This window comes from Tripterygium wilfordii, chromosome 4 (genome assembly GCF_013401445.1).
Source record: "Tripterygium wilfordii isolate XIE 37 chromosome 4, ASM1340144v1, whole genome shotgun sequence".
Taxonomy (NCBI): Eukaryota; Viridiplantae; Streptophyta; class Magnoliopsida; order Celastrales; family Celastraceae; genus Tripterygium; species Tripterygium wilfordii.
The window spans coordinates 14,556,891-14,578,320 of NC_052235.1; the positions used below are offsets into that span (position 1 = coordinate 14,556,891).

Below are 21,430 nucleotides of genomic sequence, written 5' to 3' on the forward strand. Positions count from 1 at the left end.
GTAATCTTTTCACAATTTATCTCTTTTAGTTGGTTGTTTGTTGAATCACAATAAATGGGTGATGAGTACTAGTAGAGTAATATATATCGTGACGATCTGACTTCCCTACGACTGAGACTTGTGTGTTTAATGAGAGCTCAAGGAATTAAAACGGGTTAATGTAAAATTTATGGTCACTGACAGATTGTTCGTGTTCTAATTTGGTCGTTGAAACATTAGTTTTACAAGTTCAGCGGCCATGTGTAGAGCCAGCCATTGGCAAATGATGAAGAAACATGTTCGGCATTTGCACTGTTTCTATCCATGCCTGCCTGAATTTGTAAAACTAATGTCAGAGAGAGACAAATCATAACCAACGCGTCTGCAGCTAAGAACGCGAACGCAGGGTTCCTGGTCGCCGATTCATTGCTGGGCCAATACCGCACCATTGTTGTCTCCTCTCTTGTATATACCGCACCATTCCTTAATGAAAATTTCTGGTTTTTATTAGAAATTTCTTCCACCAGAGAGAGACAAATCATATGTATACATTTTCAAATCTTTAGATTCACGACAAAATATTCTGCTTTGTTGTCAAATAGATGACTGGCTGGGATTGTTGAGTGGGTTTCAACTAGAATAGATTGGGGGAGCTTTAGTCACGTCTCGGTTTTTACTAAATATATCATTTGTTAATAGTAACTTATGAAAACTCTAAACTTTTATAAATACACTAAAACTACATAAATTTAAGACATTTTATAAATACACCCCGTAATCAAATATGTCCTTGCCGACCATATTATCGTCGATTAGGGTCATTCTCTAGTTGAAACTTGTCTGAAACGTGAAATTCCAACTCGTAGTTATCCCAAAGTCGATATTCGAGACCAAAATCATCCAAAAATACATTGTTTGGGATCAAACTCGGGTAGTCAATTTTCTCCAACAGTGGTCAGATTGTCCGGATCAGACGACTTTTCTCGCGGTGGCCATAGACGTTCAAACGTGATTTTAGCAATTACGGTGGATGAAACTCATCGGGGTTGGTCGGATTTAGTTCGTGGTGACTTGAGCTTCAATTTGGTGGTAATAGTTACCGGATTGGTGCTCGGATGGCGACAACACCATGGTTGGTCATGGGTGCTCATGAGGAAGAAGAAAGAGATGATAAGAAGGTGGGGTGTAAATAGCATATGTCTTAAAAAAAGGCAAAATTTGGGTACACTTAGTAAAAATCGGGGTGTGATTAAAGCTCCTTTAGATTGGATATCTTTCATGGGTTTAGTGACCCTAATTGGGCCTAGCCTCGACCCTGTAATTATAATAGCTTCTAAAAAAAAGAGAAAGAAATGCATTCAATGTCAAAATAACAAAGCTCACTAATTCATTGACAATTGGCACTTGGCAGTAAGCACTAGCACCATTGCAAATGCCGTTTGGCTAACAAAAATCAATATTGGATCTTACCTTCTATTACATAAAAAGTCAAATCAAACACGTCTCTCAATATAACCACATTAGCAAAACACGAATTCCTATACATTATTCATTCTCACCCAACATGGAGGCATGCCTCCATGTTGTTCACAATAAAATTACACCAAAACATCATCTTTCAATACAATCATATTAGTAAAACACGTCACCCAATGTAATCATATCAACAAAACACAAAATCTTATATAGTTTTGTTGGCCCAACAAAACTTGCACCGCTGCAAGTGCTTAACTGGTTGAAATCTGAAGGAATCTATGGGCGCCACCTTTTACATTAGGCGAGTCTCCTGACCTATGGTATGGCTGACAATTGGCAGTATAACTGCTTGTTTTTGCTTCTGTGTCCATCAAATCCACCCAGAAAACACAAAGATTTGGATTCAAGTAATAATAATTTAAAATCATGGGTTAGTTTACCAGAAAAGTGATGTTTGGTGATAAGGCCAAGGCCAAGGCCAAGGCCAAGGCCAAGGCCAAGGCCAACAAAGTAACTAACTAACCCAAAAGAGGAACAAGACAGAGAGAAGTTTCTTCCATCTTAAGATAACCCCTTATAGTAAGTAATGTCATAAATCATATATAATAATGATAATTTGATTGGAAATTTTTGGTAACTTTGATGGAAACTTCAAAGCAAATCAAGACTCACAAAGTGACAAAGTCAATCAAGTAAATACTCCATATTCCACAATAATGTTCCCACTTCCTTCCACTTATCAACATTTGATTTGTTTTTTCCATTTCGTTTGACCATGTCAATTGAGTCCAGTTTCAGTCATTCACGTACCTGAGTTTTCAAGAGTCTTGATCGAACTCTACAAAAAAAAAACCTCTTAAATATGATTTTCTTAGAATTTTGAAATATAAAATCACTAAATTTTCCCTCCAAATCACTTTCATTATACAACATAACTAATTCATTTAACCTTTATTAATTTTTAAATGACAATGGGTTGGGAAGCATTCTGTTTAATTTTTTTTTTCAAATGTGGCTTAAATGGGTTTGGACTATTATAATACTACTAATTTTTAAAAAATATGGAGCTCTAGGGATTCGAGGGCATTGGACAGTGACCCGTGTAGACAACCCAGGGACGCCTCTGGTTTCAATGGGTACCCATTGGGGGGTAAGGTAAGATATTTGAATATTTTAATGCTGAGAACATTGTGAAAGAAAGAGTCTTGGTTAGTTTTAAAAATAAAAAATGTGCCGTCTACGACCCGCAAAGGCATTTAATTTCGGTCGTACCAATTCACAAGTCAATTACTCCTTACAAGAGCCTTATTAGGGGCATGATTAGAGGATTTAACAAAAAAATTAGCATACCCAACAAAGTCTCAATCTTGGTGCATTGTCTTCAAAATAAATTAACCCTATTAACATGAATTCCACACCTCGATCACTAAATGTTCAAACATCAACAGTTTGACTATTCGATTGGTAAAACTGTTGATGTGGTATAAAAAACATCAATATAAAGAATCTGTCTAGATAGTGATAAATCTGTTCGTGCGTATATTATAACAATTTTTCAAAGAATCCTAAGTTGGGCGAAGTTGAATATTCGATAACTAAATTGAAAATTGACAATTATTTTCTGCCATGAAAAGTTCCATTATCCCATTGTTTGGGCTAAGGTAGCCAAACAGAATGAAAGTGGAGCCCAGAATGGAGTGTTTTTTGGTTGGTTTAATCGTATAAAGCTCAAGTATGTCCGGACCAGAGTCGGACCAAACAAGGCAAACAAACAGAGGTGGGAAAGAGAGAGAAGCCGGATGGAAAGAAAAGGCAGAGTAAATAGGAAGACACAGATTTGAAAATGAAATCAAGTGTGTATTCCTTTTTCTTTCAAATTTAAACTGCTCCAATTCTACAACTCATCGCTACCAAATCCCACCAAATTAAAAACCCATTTCTCCTAACCTTCTTCTCACAATACCCAGATCTCAGTTTCTCAGAATTTGATCAAATTCGCTCTCGTTTGATCAATCAACCTCCGTTGCTGAAGACACCATTGTGTTTGTTTCTCCCTTTCTTGTTTCCAACTACATTTTGTTCCTTCAAATTCAAATTTATTCGTACATAAGAAAGAAACAAACACAATATCCTCCAACTTTCTAGGAAAATCAGCCTTTTTTCCCCTTCCATTTGCAGTATAATTGGCTCTGTTTTTCGTGGCCTCTCAAAATCTGGGTTCCCTGAATTTGGAACCAAAAAGGCCAAATAGTCAACCATGGGAATCCAGAGAGACAGAGTCAAATTCAACGTTGGTGGCAGAGTCTTCGAGACCACCACCACCACCCTTGCCAACGCCGGCCGCCACTCCTTCTTTGGTGCATTATTCGACGAGAATTGGGATACGAAATCGAACACCAACAACAATTCCTGCCATGGCGATGATTATCTCTTCATCGACCGGAACCCAGATTGCTTCTCGGTCCTCCTCGATCTCCTCCGCACCGGCGAGCTTCACTTACCCCCAAACATCCCCGAACGCCTCGTCTACCGTGAAGCCGCCTTCTATGGCCTCCTGGACCATGTCCGCTCCGCCAAGTGGGGTCAATTCGACGGCAACCAACTCATCCTCTCCCAATCCGTGACTGGCCGGGCACCCGGAGATGGCACTGCTATCCGGGCCGGGCCAGACGGGGGTTGCTCGGTCGCACACGGTAGCATAGTCCATGTCTATGATTGGATGATGGAGGAGCACCCTCCAATGAACCTTGATTACCAGAGAGTCAATGATGTCATATGGGTTGACTCTGAAAGCATAGTAATCAGTGCTTGTGAGAGATTAGGCCGGGTCGGAGATGGAGGAATGGGATTGTTCAGCAAGTCCACAGGTGAATTAAGACACAAATTTCAGGTGTCCCATGAAAATCAGGTGAAGAGTTTCACTGGTGGTGCATTGAGTATGAATGGAGAGAGGATTTTTAGCAGTTGTAAAGGAAGGAGTAATGAGTACGGGATTGGGGTTTGGGATCAGATTACAGGGAAACAGATTGATTTCTTCTATGAATCTCCAGGTTGGTCACTTGGGGATGCTGATAAATTGCAGTGGTTGGATGGAAGCAATTGCTTGTTAGTAGCTACATTGTTTCCTAGGAAGGACAACTGTTACATTAGTTTGTTGGATTTCAGGGAGAAGAGTATGGTCTGGTCTTGGTCTGATATTGGTGTACCGATAAATGTCGATGAGAAGCGTGTTCGAGATGCAGTAGCTATGGAGGAAAGTAATTCAATCTGTGTAGTGAATGAATATGAGGATTTAGGGTTTATAGACTTGAGAATCAATGGAGGGTGTGTAAGGTGGAGTTCGAGGAGTCGGTTGATGAAACGGCTCATGAGAGGGAAGTTGCCTGAAGAACCTTGTTATCCAAAGCTGGCATTACATGAAGGACAGTTGTTCTCATCAATGGATGACTGCATTTCAGTTTTTTGTGGACCGGATTGCGTGTTAACATCTAGGTTGCGACGGAGCAATGGAGGATCCATATGCGACTTCTCCATCGGTGGAGATCGGCTTTTTGCACTTCACAATGAGGAGAATGTGTTTGATGTTTGGGAGACTCCACCTCCTCCCATTATATGATTCAGGCCAGTACTTTGCTTGGTTTTGCAATCTTGGTTTTGTTCATCTTAGCTATATTCACATAAACATATTGTTTTGTTTTCACTTTATAGGGTTGTTGAAGATAATAGAGTATGAGCTGAAACAATACTAATTAGGAAAACCAGTATAGATGTTCAGAGTTTTGTACTACTAGTCTTTGTTTGTACTACTAAGGTTTTGCTTATTTGTTACACAGAATTGACACTGATTGACCACCAGAATATGAAAATCTTGGTTCCCCTCCCCATACTTACAGTCATTAACTAGCAGCAGAGATTGCAGGTGTTTTTGCCATTTTAACAGCTCAACGTGGAATGGTTCTTTAATGCTTCTCTTTTGACTCTTTTTCAATCTTAAAAAAGTGGGTCTTCCTCCATGTGGGTTTAAAGTACCATAGCAGGTGATAGTAAAATATCTCATCAATGATCCCAGATTCTCAATGAGGGTAAGATGCTGTTTGCATGTGAGGGCAGTTGCAACTACTGAACTGCTAAAAGAAAGGTATCCCTCACTTTGCATAAAGTAGATGAATGTTTGCTTTAGTATCTTCTGTTGAGATAATTCACATCACCAGAATTGGTCCTAGGCCATTTCTGTTCCTAACAATTATGGACTTGACTTTGCTATTTATCCTTTAAGGTCTGTCTCTTGTTTGGTTCAGAACTTCCTTAGTAACGCTAAAATAGGGAGAAAATGAGAAATCCATAACTAAAATGACAGCAAGCATTTTGTATAATTGTATGAGAAGATACTCCGCAAAATTATGCGAATCTGTGTCAGTTGTAATGACCAACTGTGCCTGCTCATATCAAATGTACCATAAACACTAAACCCTTGAATGAATCAGCATAACAAATTTGACTAGAAAAGGGAGAATCATAGATAAGAAGGAAGCCAAAGGTGGTGGACCTCATAGTATTCAGTAATCAAGCGTAATCAGGCATGACTTTCTTAAGGAATGTAATCGGATGAGATTCTTCAGGGGCAACTTCGTCGAAAGCAACATAGTTGTGCTCTTTGTCATATATATGGCACATTGTCATGATCGTCTTCATTAACCGCCAATTCCATGTAGCTTCAGTTAGGTACTGTTAAACAGCATGAGAGGAGCACAAAATGTCAGCAAAATCGAGTTTAAACACCAGACAACAATGTTGTGATTTCACATCGACCTAGAATGTTTCCATTTATGGTTTTAAGAAATGAGTGCGCTTTTCAATAGCATCTTGGTTGGTTACATTTAGTTGTCCTATCACACTGATAAAAAGAATGGATCCTTAAAAGCTATGAAACATAGAACGCATTCACATGACTATATGACACATCTTTCTACATTCATCATATGAACAACGACAAAGAAATAAAGTGATTATACCTTTCCCCAGTTTGCCTCCAGAGATTTATGAGCTTCTGATAAATTATAGCTCGGTATCCTTGGAGAAACATGATGAGGGACATGCACATTGATATAATGACAGAGGATCTCAATCCTGTGGAAGAAAAATTAGTGCCATTTTACTCTTTTGCATAAGTGGTAACATTCCAAGAATAAAATAAAACACGCTGCCTTTCTAAAGGAGCTTTGCGGATTCTGCAACAAATTTTTTTTTATATCACAACATATCATTATACAGGCAACTTGTGAAGCTAACCAGCTTTCCCAACTTCTAGAAACAAAACTTGTGTCATTAAACTTGATCCTGCTAAAATTGAGAAGTGATATAGATTAGATTTAGAACAACATGATCGTAGGATTCTTCTCACCCTCCTCGAAATAGGTGAATGGGAACTAGGCAATGTCAATCGTACAAAAGCCTTAGTTAAAAGGACTTTTTTAAAAAAAATTTCAGACAGAAACCTAGTGAGGCATTTAGCAAGGATAAACTGTTTGATAAGATTGGCCTTCAGTCTGTGTTTAAGATAATTATGTCAATCAAAAGGTAAGACTAAAAAAATACTAAAAAAGACCAGCCTTAAAGAATTATTACCAACGAGGGTAATCACAATGAACTGTTCCATTGAGCTGGGCCTGAGCAGCATTCCACTCATCTGAAGATTTGAAAGGTATCTGAGGAGCCGTATGATGCACCATTGTAAATGTACTCATCTGCAAAGTTAAGAAAAGAAAAAAAAAATAAAGAAAAAAGGGAACATTTGAATTTAACCAAGTAAAACTAATGAGTTTAAATATATGAAAATCTGCAATTTGATGGGACCCAAAAAAATTTGAGAACTAAAATGTCTGCAGCTTGGTAAATTAAAGAACTGACATAATCAAGCACAAGGTTCCAAATCATGAATTAGAACAGAAACAGCAAGGCAGTAACATTACCCAGAAATGGTAGCCCAGCCATGGCATTAACCAGAAATTAATCCATCCAATAACACCCGTCTTGTAGATAATCAGAGGCCATCCAATTGCCATAAATGCAAAAACACATGCCAAACTGATCTTCACCCTATTAACTTCATTGGGTCTGAACTTTTTCATATCGAAGTGCCATACCAACCTATTAGAATGCTTATAAGAGTTAAACCGATGTACAGTTAGGGGACTAAAAGATCACTAAGTTATTCTAGCTACACATCAACAACCATTGACAAAGGAATTTAGACCCTGTAATTCTGAAACTCATGTTTTATAATTCTTTAATTTTACTGACATACCAGTGAGCAATAGACATCCACGGCCTAAGTGGACCGTACGCATATGTGAGTGCCTTTCGCAAAACAGGGTATGAATCATACTCCTCTTTCAAAACAGGATGCCAGGCTGTATCTTCAAACAACCTATATTTTACAATATGAAATATAAGTGTAATTCTGGAAGCTAAAATGCAAAGAGATAGAAGTACAATACTCTGACACAAAAGGGAATCCTGCATGTAATTGACTGATAAATGTAGGACAATATTCACTTCCACAAATTTTATGAATACATGTGACACGTTGACAAGGTCTCAAAAGGGATAAGTGTGCTAAATATGGACATCTACCACATAACACTTGCAACATGTGCCATCATCAGGTAAGATGCGTGAACATTGATGCAAATATATGCGGCAAATAGATATTTCAAATCTGCAAGTGCATTGCATTCTATTAGTCAATTGGTCTAATCAGTTTATGCATAATGGATGTGATTCTGATTCTTTTGTAGAAAAAATGAAGCCTAATGTTAGAGCGTGATCAGAGATGCTGATATCTTGGTTAAAGGAGATATCATACTGACATGTTCGTTTTTGCATGGTGCCTGTCATGCTTAATCCTCCACGGCTCGTATGGGTATATCAGTGGCAGAAAGGCTAGAGTTCCTACAATATCTTCCACTAATTTGTTCCTCGAAAATGACTTGTGAGCACAATCATGACCTATAACAAAGAACTTTTTTTTCCATGGGGGTGGAAGAGGTGTTAAAGAAGTTGGAAAGACGTGAATTTGATAATAATCGTAAGAAGCAAATGAAAAGTAGAACAAAACGATTAACAAGGAAGAGCCTGAAGAAAAGGTACAAAACAGATCTTACCCCAGTCACTGCAGTCCCGGTCCATGCCCAAGCCAGAGGAAGCAGGTACCATGGAGCCTTAGAAATCATTAAGAGCCCCAATGCATATGAAGTTACAGATATCAAAATTGACTTCCACGCTTTCACGTCATCAATCTCAAACACCTTACACAAAAGCAAAATGAAACAAAAATGAAATTTGTATAGAGCGATAACATTGATACTTCAATCTCTAATATAGAAATTGATAACATCTCATCTTAGAAAGCATATCTTTCCCTTATAAATTATGTCCGAAGCTGATATGGGGGAGAAGAAGGAAATAAGAGGTAAAAGAATGTGATAGAATGACACAACGTTCAGCGTCCAGAAAACCCATTATATTTAATAAAAAATGCTTGGTCAGTTAGTACTGGGTCATATATATATATATATTCCAAATAAGCAATAAAAGCACATCTTAAATAATTTTTCAGTAAAACTATATGCTCTAAGCATGCAATAAAGACAACATGCTTAAGTTAAAAGTTTATCTGATTAAATGGTTGCATTCAATTTCAACAGTTTTATTAACCCAAATGATAGGTCCAAAGTAGCGAAATTGTACATAAATGAATCGTGTTAAGAAGAGACAACTTCTTGATTGACTACATGGTACAACTTACCTTCCTTGGAAGGGAATCCATAATGTCCCTCAATGTGATAGTTTCAGGGAGTGGCTCTCCAATTTGCTTGAAGCCATATCTTTCTGCTAACTGCTTTCTACGCTCAGTGCTGTCCGCTGGAGATGGTGCAACTGGAATGGCCACAGCTTGAACCGTTTTAGCCCTTCTCGCAGATATTAGGCATTGTTGAAATTTAAATCCCCTCAACAGGAGGCTATCCCGTTTTAAATAGTTAAAACCTGTCTCTTGAAAACGGCCTCATCAGCAAGTATTACAAAGAATGAATCAGGTGGAAAAACCAGCAAAGCACACAAATGCTTGCAATGAAATTGGCTTACAATTTGGGCAAAAGACATAACAGCACCATCTTTGAGGAATTCAAGTCCAAAGAATCAGCTATAAGTTTTATTGCAAATGAGAAGCATGCTTAAAGTTTCCAATTTATTGCAAATGAGAAGCATGCTTAAAGTTTCCAAATCTGGAAGTCTACTTACTCTGGCCGAAACTGGATGCACTACTTATGCTGGGTACAGTTTAAGTTATATCAAGTGCACGTAATTCGCGAAAGCATCTCAATGCCAAATGGTGAAACAGTGTACAATTTATTCTGTCGGTTCAATGAGCTGAAGAATGCTCACCAAAACTAAATAACTCTTTTGTAATACTTGGCTAATTACTTCATCACGAACTCACTGGGATTATAATCAAGTTCATTAATTTGGAATGGCTAGGTTTAAAAGGAGGAAAAAGAGGAATAACTGGATGTACTTAATGGAGCAACCTCAAAATCATGCAATCACTCGAACCCAATAGTTATTCTAAAAGGCAAAATGCAGCACAATCTGATGCGGCGGCATCAAAGTACATGCACTGTATATGAATTGTATAGAAGAAGCACAAAATCCCCATTTACGCCAACGCTGTTGTAAATCCACACTCCCATACACATCAACAATATTGTCCGCTTTGGGTTGTCCGGTTCCGTGGATACATCGAAAATAATTTCTGACATTGATAGTGCACCATTCTACGGAATAATTTACAGATACAAAGAAAGATTAACGTACATGAAGAACAACGGGTCGTAATTCTGTGGCTGCGAATTGGCCTCTCACGGGGGCCCTGAAAATGAACACAATTACATAACATTCATGAAGAAGAACGCGGGAATAGAAATAGATAAACTGATCATACCATGAAGAAGAACGCGGGCTCTGCAAGTCTGCAAGCCATTGAGCAGAAAAGCAGAAATTCCAATCCCAAGAACCCCCAGCTCTTAGCTCTCCTTCTGAAACTTGTGTGGGTTTAGTGTGTGAATAAGGAGAGGGTCTCATATGGGGCCGAACATTCGGGTTTATAAGGTAACAGGGCTTGACAATCTTTGCAGCGTGGGGGATAGTTGTCGATTGTGGATAGAATTGCTGGAGCCACCGCCAACCATTGACGCATGCGTGGCTGACTGTTCGATAACTTGGGCCCAAATTGGGCCTCAACTTTCAAGTCGGGACTCCTCCTTTTTGTCAATTTTTGGTTTTAATAATTATTTATTTAAGGCAAAGAGGGGAAAAGAAAAACTGAAAAAGGTTAAAGAATCGTGCAATTCAAATTGTTTACACTACCATCACAAATAACACATGTTTATTGAGAATTTGAGACTCGCCATTCTAGTTTATTAGTTGGAATAGTTGCGTTTTGAGGTGGACATGACATCACCAAAGGCACGTCGTGATCCATTTTCGTTACGTATGTTGGAAAATAATGGTATTAAATATCATTACGTATTACGTGTAGTTGAATGAAATGTCCTTCATTCCAAGACACATTTTTCATTCATGCATAAATCTCATATACATTGGCGCATAATATGACCAATTCAAAGTTAGTTAAAGTCCCCCCACAAAGAATGTGGGTTGTTTATGGTCAATGATTAGTGGAGATAATTTCACAACGAAAGTGGGTGGTTGAGTAGTATATTTGGTTAATAATGAGTATTGAAAATCAGTCCATATTGTTGATTTTGTGGGCCATTTTGTTGCATTGCTCTACTATAAATAGAGAGCTTAGTTGTAGAGTTGAAAGACTACAAAAAAACTATTATTCTCCTCTTATTCCTTTGTTCACAAATCTGATAGTACATTCATTTTCTTGGTTCGAAAGTGTTGTGTGGTATTGAAGTGTCACTTACCTACACAAAAAGAGCGTTGTATCTAGGGAGGTGCTTGTCCGGAAAGTGTCGACACCAAGTGGCTGGGGCAAATTCACCTTAAGGAGATTCACATTCGCGTACCTCGCTCTCGTCTTCACGTGTTTGGTAACACTATAGTTTGGTTTGTTAATTTTACACCCAATTGTTACTCAATATTGTTTTTAAGTTTGATGCATGTGATATATTGAGTTTCTGTTGATAATCATATATATTGTTCTACCTTTCAAATGTTTTTTGCTATACACTACAGGTCATAATCATTTAATACACAACAACGTAATGTTTAAACTTTCTAGTTCATTCATCTTAAGTTCAAAATTGTTCCATTTTAATAATTCCAACAGATTTTGCTACTTTCGCTCAGTCAGGTTGATCGTTAAATGATGTGAAACTTGATTTCTATATGTATTGATTGGGTGTATTGTTCTGTATTGATTTTCTAATATCTTAGATTTTTTATGAATCATCATATGATATTATTATAATATTTATTTTTAGCAGTATTTTTGATATTAATATATATCTTTATTTTTTAATCAAACTTGATGTTCCACCCATGACCCACTAGTTGAACCAGTAATTCAATCCCTCGCCTGGTTTGATGTTCGACATGGTTTTTATAACATTGATCAACGCAACTTGTCACATTGTCAAAGTGGGATAACTATTTAACAGTCAACCTGTCACATAAGTGGGTTGACTGAACAAAAGCGAGAAAATATGTCCGAGTTATCAAAATAGAATAATTTTAAACTTCAAGTTAATGAATTAGAACGTTTAAACAGTCAGTGACGAAAATAGGACATCAACTTTGTATGTGTTACTAAGGTTTTATTTGTTTAAGGTTTATACGTATGTGTGTGTGTATATAAATAGCAAGGTCAAGTACATTGGAAGATCAGCAGGATCTGCTAGGCATCACTCTCACATCACCAGAATTGGTCCTAGCCTCCTAGGCCATTTTCTGTTCCTAACAATTATGAACTTGCCTTGCTATTTTATCCCGCTGTTAAGGTCCGTCTCTTGTTTGGTTCAGAACTTCCTTAGTACATAACTTCAGATGCTAAAACAGGGAGAAATCCATAATAAAAAGTAAACCCACAAGGATTTTGCTCCACCCACCAACCTACCACGAAAGAGCAAAGAGGAAGGAAGAACATAAAAGTTGCAATGCCTTGTTTAAATTTCACAACTAGTTAACATAATCGTAGGATGCATGATGCAAACATGAAGTTGAACACTAAAGATGATCAAATTTCCTCTTGAACAGACCGAAAAGGCCTGGATTACAAGAGTTTAATACAATCGAAAAAAATTAGAACAAATTCCACTTAGCCATAGCTAAACAACAAGTACATTGGAAGATCAGCAGGAAAATTTCCCTCTTGGATTTGGTAGGGGCCGGCAGAAGCCAAGCCTCCACCTCTGACGACAAGAACCCGGCTATTATAGGTAATTATAGCCTCTCCGAAGAGAAGTAAATTGAGAACTTGGAGGAAGCTTCTCAATTTCTTTCAGAAAATGAATGGATTAGCAAAACAAATTTGACCAGAAAAAGGAGAATCATAGATAAGAAGGAAGCCAAAGGTGGTGGACCTCGCAGTATTCAGTAATCAAGCGTAATCAGTCATGACTTTTTTAAGGAAGGTAATCGGCTGAGATTCATCAGGGAACACTTCGTCGAAAGCAACATAGTTTTGCTCTTTGTCATATACATGGCAGATCGTCATTATCGTCTTCATTAACCGCCAATTCCACGTAGCTTCAGTTAGGTACTGTAAAACAGCATGAAAGGAGCACAAAATGTCAGCACAATAGAGTTTAAACACCAGACGACGATGTTATAATTTCACATCGAACTAGAATGTTTCCATTTTTGGATTTAAGAAATGAGTGTGCTTTTCAATAGAATCTTGGTACATTTACCGGTCCTAACGACACTTATAAAAAGTATGGATCCTTAAAAAGCCATGCAGCAACATAGAACGCATTCACATGACTATAAGACACATTTTTTTGTCTGTTCATCATTTGAACAACCACAAAGAGATCAAGTGATTCTACCTTTCCCCAGTTCGCCTCCAGAGATCTATGAGCTTCTGATAAATTATAGCTCGGTATCCTTGGAGAAACATGATGAGGGATATGCACATTTATATCATGGCAGAGGATCTCAATCCTGTGGAAGAAAAATCAGTGCCATTTTACTCTTTTGCATAAGTGGTAGGCGCCTATCAATGTCAAAACCAAACATTTCAAGAATAAAATAAAACACACTGTCACTACCCTTCTAAAGGATCTTTGGGGATTATGCACCAAATTTCTTTACAACACAGCATGTCATTATACAGGCAACTTGTGAAGTTAAACCGGTTTTCCCAACTTCTAGTAACAAAACTTGTGTCGCTAAAATTGATCCCTCTAAAATTGACAAGTGATATAGATTACAACAACATCGTCGTTTGTGGATCACGCAAATAAATGCAGTAATTCGTGAGAGGTGGGTATCCTATAGTTATAGTATATTAATGCACAATCTGTACAAGAATTATTACCAACGAGGGTAATCACAATGAACTGTTCCATTGAGCTGGGCTTGAGCAGCATTCCACTCATGTGAAGTTTTGAAAGGTATATGAGGAGCCGTATGTTGCACCATTGTAAATGTACTCATCTGCAAAGTTAAGAAAAGAAAAAAAAAAATCAGGAATACTCAAGCATGAGGTTCCAAATCAAGAATAAGAACACAAACGGCCAGGCAGTAACATTACCCAGAAATGGTAGCCCAGCCATGGCATTAACCAGAAATTAATCCATCCAATAACACCCGTCTTTTGTAGATAAGCAGAGGCCATCCAATTGCCATAAATGCAAAAACACATGCCAAACTCATCTTCACCCTATTAACTTCAATGTGTCTGAACTTTCTCATATCGAAGTGCCAATACAACCTACTAGAATGCTTGTACGAGTTAAACCGATGAACATTTGGGGAACTAAAAGGTCACAAAGTTATTGTAGCTAAACATCAACAATCATGGACAAAGGAATTTAGACCCTGTAATCCTCAAACTCATGTTTTATAATTCTTTAATTTTACTGACATACCAGTGAACAATAGTCATCCACGGCCTAAGTGGGCCGTACGCATATGTGAGCGCCTTTCGCAAAACAGGGTGTGAATCATACTTCCCTTTCAAAATAGGATGCCAGGCAGTATCTCCAAACAACCTATAGTTTACAATATGAAAGATAAGTGTAATTCTGGAAGCTAAAATGCAAAGAGATAGAAGTACAAAAGGAAACTCTGCCTGTAAATACCGGATAAATGTGGGACAATATTCACTTCCACAAGCTTTATTATACATGTGACATGATGACAAGGTCCCAAAAGAGATAAGTGAGCTAAATATGGACATCTACAATGTAAGATGATTGAGCATTGACACAAATATATTGGAAATAGATATTTCAAATCTGCAAGTGCATTGCATTCTATAAAGTCAATTGGTCTAATCATTTTATGCATAATGGAAGTGATTCTGGTTGTTTTTTTTTTTGTAGAAAAAATGAAGCCTAATGTTAGAGCGTGATCGGAGATGCAATAATATTTTGGTTAAAGGAGAGATCATACTCACATGTTCGTTTTCGCATGGTGCTTGTCGTGCTTAATCCTCCAGGGCTCGTATGGGTATATCAGTGGCAGAAAGGCCAGGGTTCCTACGATGTCTTCCACTGATTTGTTCCTCGAAAATGACTTGTGAGCACAATCATGACCTATAACAAAGAACTTTTTTTCGTGGGGGTGGGGGAGGTGTTAAAAAGTTGGAAAAGGGCGTGAATTTGATAATAATTTTAAGAAGCAAATGAAAAATAGAACAAAAGGATTAACAAGGAAGAGCCTGAAGAGAAAAGGTACAAAACATATCTTACCCCAGTAACTGCAGTCCCAGTCCATGCCCATGCCAGAGGAAGTAGGTACCATGGAGCCTTAGAAATCATTAAGAGCCCCAGTGCATATGAAGTTACGGATATCAAAACCGACTTCCACGCTTTCACATCATCAATCTCAAACACCTTACGCAAAAGAAAAAGAAAACAAAAATGAAATTGTTATAAAGCGATAACATTGAAACTTCATTCTCTAATATAGAAATTAACAACATCTCATCTTTGATCTTTCCCTTATAAATTATGTCTGAAGTTGATAGGGGGGAGAAGAATGATATAAGAGGTAAAGAATGTGAAAGAACGACACAATGTTCAGCATCCAGAAAACCCATTATATTTAATGAAAAATGCTCGGTCAGTTAGTACCAGTACCGGGTAGTTGCATCCAATTTCAACAGTTTTATCAGTCCAAATGAATGAAAGATAGGTCCAAAGTAGCGAAATCATACATAAATGAATCATGTTCAGAAGAGACAGCTTCTTGATTGCACAACTTACCTTCCTTGGAAGGGAAACCATAATATCCCTCAATGTGATAGTTTCAGGAAGTGGCTCTCCAATTTGCTTGAAGCCATATCTTTCTGCTTGCTGCTTTCTACTCTCAGTGCTGTCTGCTGGAGATGGTGCAACTGGAATGGCCACAGCTTGAACCGTTTTAGCCCTTCTTGCAGATATTAGGCATTGTTGAGGTTTAAATCCCCTCAGCAGGAGGCTGTCCCGGTTTAAATAGTTAAAACCTGTCTCTTGAAAACGACCTCATCGGCAAGTATTAAAGAATGAATCAGGTGGAAAAACCAGCAAAGCACACAAATGCATGCAATGAAATTGGCTTACAATAGGGGCAAAAGACTTGGCTAATTACTTCATCATGAGCTCACTGGGGTTATAATCAAGTTCTTTAATTAGGAATGACTAGGTTTAAAAGGAGGAGAAAAGAGGAACAATTGGAAGTACTTAATGGAGCAACCTCAAAATTATGCAATCACTCGAACCCAGTATTTATACTGAAAGGCAAAATGCAGCGCAATCTGATGCGGCATCAAAGTATATGCACTATATAGAAGAAGCAAAAAAAACCCTAAATCCCCATTTACGCCAAAGAGATTAAGAATTCGACAGTGCTCAATTCTACGGAATAATTTACAGATACAAAGAAAGATGAACATACATGAAGAACAACGGGTCGTAATTCTGTGGCTCCGAATTGGCCTCTCACGGGGGCCCTGAAAATGAAAACAATAACATAACATTCATGACATAACCCACAAACGATAGGAATAGAAATAGAGAGACTGACCATACCATGAAGAAGAACGCGGGGTCTGCAAGTCTGCAAGCCATTGAGCAGATAAGCAGATCGAAATTCCAATCCAAGTGTTCGGAAAATAACGAAAATTCCCCAGGATCCTCCGTTGCAGCAATATCAACAAACCAAAGAGAATTTGAAATGAAGAATAAAGACAATCACAACACAAACATTTACGTGGAAACTTCAAAATCAGACAAAAACATCAAAACAAAACAACTAGAGAAACTTTCACTGTATGGTAATTTGTACAACCATAATCTCAAGAACTTCACCACTCCAGATCCGGTGACAGTTGCACCACTGCCACCCTCTTCGTTGTGGTGCTTCCACTCACTCTCTTATGTGATAGTTGTTCTGTGTCTTTGTGCCACACACTTAGCCAAGCTGCCTCAACTCTACTTATAGAGTTCATTGCCGAAGAAGCAATAGTGTTGCACTGCACCAAATGCGGGCTACACATGCCATGCATTTAATACAAGCATTGAACAAGACCACCCAGTTATCTGTATTTGGCTCCACCAAACCGTCCATGCAAGCCGTGTATTTGTATTTCTCAACATATATATACACATATATGTATACAATTGTCCCATGCGCATGCCATTCATTTCCTTCTAGTGGGTCCCACGTCTTTTCTACTTACCAAACTTTTTTTTGTCAATATCTACAATCTCTACCTTATCAAAAAATTTCATAACTTTTGCTATGACACTGTCTTCACCGATAATCACAACTCTGTGAACACAGAGAATCGTCATACTCCACCATAAAGAGTACATCCACTTAGAATTCACCATTCCAAGAATTAACCAACCTTCAACTCATGTCAAAAAATTCAACAATTATGGTGCAATCCCTACGCTTGGCTTTCTCGGGAGTTCATCAACCGTCGACATACTTTTCCACCACACACCCTGCATCAATGCCAAACCAATCCTCGTGTGCAAACTTGAGGACCCGCTAACAGATAAGCAGAAATTCCAATCCAAGAACCCCCAGCTCTCCTCCTGAAACTTTTGTGGGCTTAGCTAGAGTGTGAATAAGGAGAGGGTCTCATACGGGGGTTTATAAGGTAACAGGGCTTGACAATCTTTGCAGCGTGGGGATAGTTGCAGATTGTGGATAGAATTGCTGGAGCCACCGCCAACCATTGTGAAAATGTGAATAAAATATTTTGTTAATTAAGTTGGGTTGCACCTCTTCACAAATTACAACCTCCCAGAAGAAAGTTAAATATCTTGTGACATCGAACATAGGTTGAAAAAGAAGAAGAGGTCGAGAGGAAGAAGAAGAACTAGAAGAGAAGAAATTCATGTACTGATATAGTGATATATATATTTCAAGAGTAATGTGACAACGGCTACTTGAACCTTCAAATGCAACATGTTCTGATACAAAACTGACGCAGATGTATCAGGTCTTTGACCTGTAAAGAAAACATTGTAAAGAAGAAGTCCAGAGATGGACTTGAAAAGGTGGACCTGAAATTTATAGGCCCAATAATGAGATCATAATAAAGAGCCCAAGCAAGTAAAGACAGGCCTTTAAAGTAAAGGCCCAAGAAGAAAAAATCTCTAATCAGAATAGAGGAAAGAAAGAATCTGACACGGCGGAGAGAATGCAACGGAGAAGAACGAGCTGAAGTGTATTTTTTTTTTAAGAAAAACCTACACTGGGCTTCCCAGTGCAGTCCCCCTCCCTCCGCCCCTGCCTATATACTTGGAGAAAAATAGACTGAATAAACTAGACAGCACTGTAGATGGCCTATACAGAAGCTTTTTCTGTTTGGCTGTTACAATACTCAGCAACAAATGACAGAAATGTCACTAACACATTGTTAGAAAAATACACTGAGGTCCATACTGAGTCAATGATCATCTGTGTACTTCATTGTCAATTCCGAAAGCCGGCTTTAGTTACATATATATCTTCACTTGGGTAAAACCAAATGGTGTTTGGATTTTTGTTTATTACCACCTAGTCTTTGTGATTTGGTCTCTGCAACTTCATTAAGCAACAACAGTTTGTTTTGTTCTTATCAGTTTTACTTGTGATCATTTGCAAGAAATTTTACATTTTTCTTTCTTTTGCAGTTTCTAACTATGAACTATCTCTTTTTATACATTCTTTTTGTTCTGTTATGCAATCCCCGCAAGATTAGTTCAAGTAAGCATTCAGCAGAAGAAAACTGATTTCAAGAAGTTTTTTTAAAAAAAATGTTGAGCTAACATGTAGTTTGAATGCATTTTCTTATTGATCCAGGTACGTGTTCTTTAGATTTCAATCGATTCCCCTATGAACCTCACAGCGAGTGCTTTGACAATGCAATTCGTCCATTAACTACACAACCATGTTGTCGTTCTGCGCTGCAATCTCTTTTTCAAGCAATGACTGTCAGAGCAAACCAGTCTCGGTCCAAATTCCTCGAGGCAACTGAAGCTCAAGATTGCAGTGAATCATTTCAAGCTCTTCACAATAGGACTAATCTGTCCATATGTGAAATACAAGGCTTCATATCCTCTTCAACACCCCCAAATTTGTGCTCAAAAAGTACTGATTCGGTCATTAGTGTTCTCGGGGTTGAGAGATTTAGCGACTTCAAGTCCAATTGTAAAGGCTTGTCGACGAGTAATTATAGCGATGATGCATGTTTTAACTGCTTAGTTTCATATAAGCAGTCCTTGGAGGCTTTTGGAGAAGGTGATAGTTCAAAATGGTGCCCTGAAGCTCTCCTTGTAAGTCTTGCCAGCGGGGACGTTGAGTCTCCGAATTGGGTTCCTGCAACATTTTCTTGTTTATGGAACGAGATAAGTAAGAAATCTATCCGATTCTTCGTTATTGTAACATTCTGTTTCTTTTCTGATTAATTTCTTAGACTAATATCTTTTCTTTTGTGCTTGTGCTCCAGACAACTCGATCGCAACAACTAGTCCCAAGAAAGGTCAATAAACATGTTTTGTATTGATACAACACAGAGAATGTTATGTTTTTTCATGCTGATATCAATGAAAATGTGTTCTGATTGATTGATAAATACACAGATGGGTATATCATGGGTTCCAAGAAAGTACTAATCATCGTGATCCTGGCAGCGTCGCTGTTAATTGTGGCTCCAATTCTTTATCAGTTAACAAGGAAGCAACTACTACACGACAACGAAAAGGAGATCAAAGATTTATCAGGTGAACCATATAAATGTATATATGTGAGCTTTACTGTCTTGATGTGTTTTTTTTTCTTACATTACTAATCAACCAGTTTCTGTGTAGTTATGGTGCTTGAGAAGACACTTGAAGATGAATCCAGCGGACGATTTGCCAGCTCTGATCTCTTTGTATTCTCACAAGATGAAATGACAAAAGCTACCAAATTTTTCGACAATCTACATTTGATTGCAGAGGGGACTAATGGTACTATGCTTAGCTACACGGTCTGATTAATTACTCTAATCTATTGAATTGGCGCGGAAAGAAAAAAAAACTGATAATCTATTTGTGATTTTCTGTAGGCGGAACTTACATTGGAATTCTGCCAAATGGAATGAGGGTTGCAATCAAGAAACTCGACCATGGTATTAAGATTGCTAGTTTTCTCGACGAGTTATGCAGAAAAGCAAAGATCAGGCATCCGAATCTGGTCAGCGTTCTCGGTTACTGTCAAAGCATGGATCACTGCCTAGTTTATGAATATTGTGCTAATGGTGATTTAGCAAGCTGGCTTATAGGTCAGTTTATCAGAAGGCATATGTTCAGTGAACATTCTGCATAACATAAACTGTACTTTTCTTTGACAATTTACGCATACTTACCGTGGTAAGCATTGAAGTTTAGGAAGTGAAAATAAGAAACCAATCTTAACATGGGAGCAAAGGTTGCGAATATCGATGGATATCGCGCGAGGATTATCATATATGCATAACAATCCGTTTCAGAAGACGGTTCATGGAGATATAAAGGTAAGATTACTACTACTTCAAAGCCATTGCCCTTTCTTTTGTATAATCAGATAATGCTAACAGTACTCATCTTGACACAGTTAACAAACATATTGTTGAATGAGAATCTAGAGGCCAAGATCTCACTTTCTGCACTGTCGATTCACAACGTGAAGGAACGAAATGAATCAGAAACTACAGCGAAAGATGTCTTCGATTTCGGGGTTGTGTTGCTTCAACTTCTGACAGGAAGAAGACCAGATTCTCTGGTTGATACGGTACATCTACTTTCGAGCTCAAAATGTACCGATTTTACGTACAGAGAAGGCTAGATGACTATGTTTTCTTATTGTGATAGCAGGCCAAGGCTCTCATGGTGGAAGGAAGAAGCACAAATGATATAGCAGATCCCTATTTAAGAGGTGCACATGATTCAAATCAATTTCAAATCATGTTGTCCATGGCTGTTCAATGTGGATCACCAAATGAACGTCAAAGACCAAACATGGTGCAGGTTTTGAGAAAACTTGAGGAAGCATGATAAATAGTTGACAACGGGTTAATATCACTTTTGCACCTCGAAAGATAGTCAGTTTTTCAATTTCCACACTGTTGCTTAAAATGTTTCAATTTAGTCACCCAATGATAAAATTGTTTCAACTTGGTCTCTCGACAGATTTTCTCACTTTGGGGCAGTCAAACTGCACGTGTGGCACGTTGAATGTCCAAATATTGATTGCCACATGTGCAGTTTGATTGCGTCAAAGT

At 38.1% G+C, this 21,430-nt stretch overlaps 3 protein-coding genes and 1 pseudogene across 3 annotated transcripts; 2 read left to right on the top strand and 2 right to left on the bottom strand.

Annotated features, from left to right (window-relative positions):
• Positions 1-3,227: 3,227 nt before the first annotated feature.
• Positions 3,228-5,349, top strand: LOC119995797 (BTB/POZ domain-containing protein At2g24240-like). The gene has a single exon (XM_038842237.1). It carries the CDS (start codon positions 3,713-3,715, stop codon positions 5,069-5,071), a length of 1,359 nt encoding a protein of 452 aa, XP_038698165.1. The 5' UTR covers positions 3,228-3,712; the 3' UTR covers positions 5,072-5,349.
• Positions 5,350-5,797: 448 nt separating this feature from the next.
• On the bottom strand, positions 5,798-10,641 carry LOC119997709 (omega-6 fatty acid desaturase, chloroplastic-like). The gene is made up of 10 exons (XM_038844883.1): positions 10,457-10,641; positions 10,330-10,384; positions 9,263-9,501; positions 8,619-8,762; positions 8,325-8,476; positions 7,760-7,882; positions 7,425-7,602; positions 7,081-7,199; positions 6,468-6,582; positions 5,798-6,180 (listed from the first exon to the last, which is right to left on the bottom strand). Exons 1-10 carry the CDS (start codon positions 10,493-10,495, stop codon positions 6,019-6,021), a joined length of 1,326 nt encoding a protein of 441 aa, XP_038700811.1. The 5' UTR covers positions 10,496-10,641; the 3' UTR covers positions 5,798-6,018.
• Positions 10,642-12,618: 1,977 nt separating this feature from the next.
• On the bottom strand, positions 12,619-17,091 carry LOC119997710 (annotated as a pseudogene).
• Positions 17,092-18,942: 1,851 nt separating this feature from the next.
• Positions 18,943-21,203, top strand: LOC119997009 (probable receptor-like protein kinase At1g80640). The gene is made up of 8 exons (XM_038843782.1): positions 18,943-19,539; positions 19,637-19,669; positions 19,770-19,910; positions 19,998-20,138; positions 20,237-20,452; positions 20,559-20,683; positions 20,734-20,940; positions 21,024-21,203. Exons 1-8 carry the CDS (start codon positions 18,969-18,971, stop codon positions 21,201-21,203), a joined length of 1,614 nt encoding a protein of 537 aa, XP_038699710.1. The 5' UTR covers positions 18,943-18,968.
• Positions 21,204-21,430: the final 227 nt, after the last annotated feature.

What these genes read in the sequence shown, in the direction of transcription:
- LOC119995797 (XM_038842237.1), top strand. Translation starts at nt 3,713, where the DNA reads ATGGGAATCCAGAGAGACAGAGTCAAATTCAACGTTGGTGGCAGAGTC.
- LOC119997709 (XM_038844883.1), bottom strand. Translation starts at nt 10,495, where the DNA reads ATGGCTTGCAGACTTGCAGAGCCCGCGTTCTTCTTCATG. An exon ending in AGCCCGCGTTCTTCTTCATG is followed by an intron (nt 10,385 to 10,456) that starts GTATGATCAGTT and finishes GTTCATTTTCAG; the next exon opens with GGCCCCCGTGAGAGGCCAAT. An exon ending in CACCATGCAAAAACGAACAT is followed by an intron (nt 7,883 to 8,324) that starts GTCAGTATGATA and finishes TGTAAAATATAG; the next exon opens with GTTGTTTGAAGATACAGCCT.
- LOC119997009 (XM_038843782.1), top strand. Translation starts at nt 18,969, where the DNA reads ATGCATTTTCTTATTGATCCAGGTACGTGTTCTTTAGATTTCAATCGA. An exon ending in GATTGCAGAGGGGACTAATG is followed by an intron (nt 20,139 to 20,236) that starts GTACTATGCTTA and finishes GATTTTCTGTAG; the next exon opens with GCGGAACTTACATTGGAATT. An exon ending in CAGATTCTCTGGTTGATACG is followed by an intron (nt 20,941 to 21,023) that starts GTACATCTACTT and finishes TTGTGATAGCAG; the next exon opens with GCCAAGGCTCTCATGGTGGA.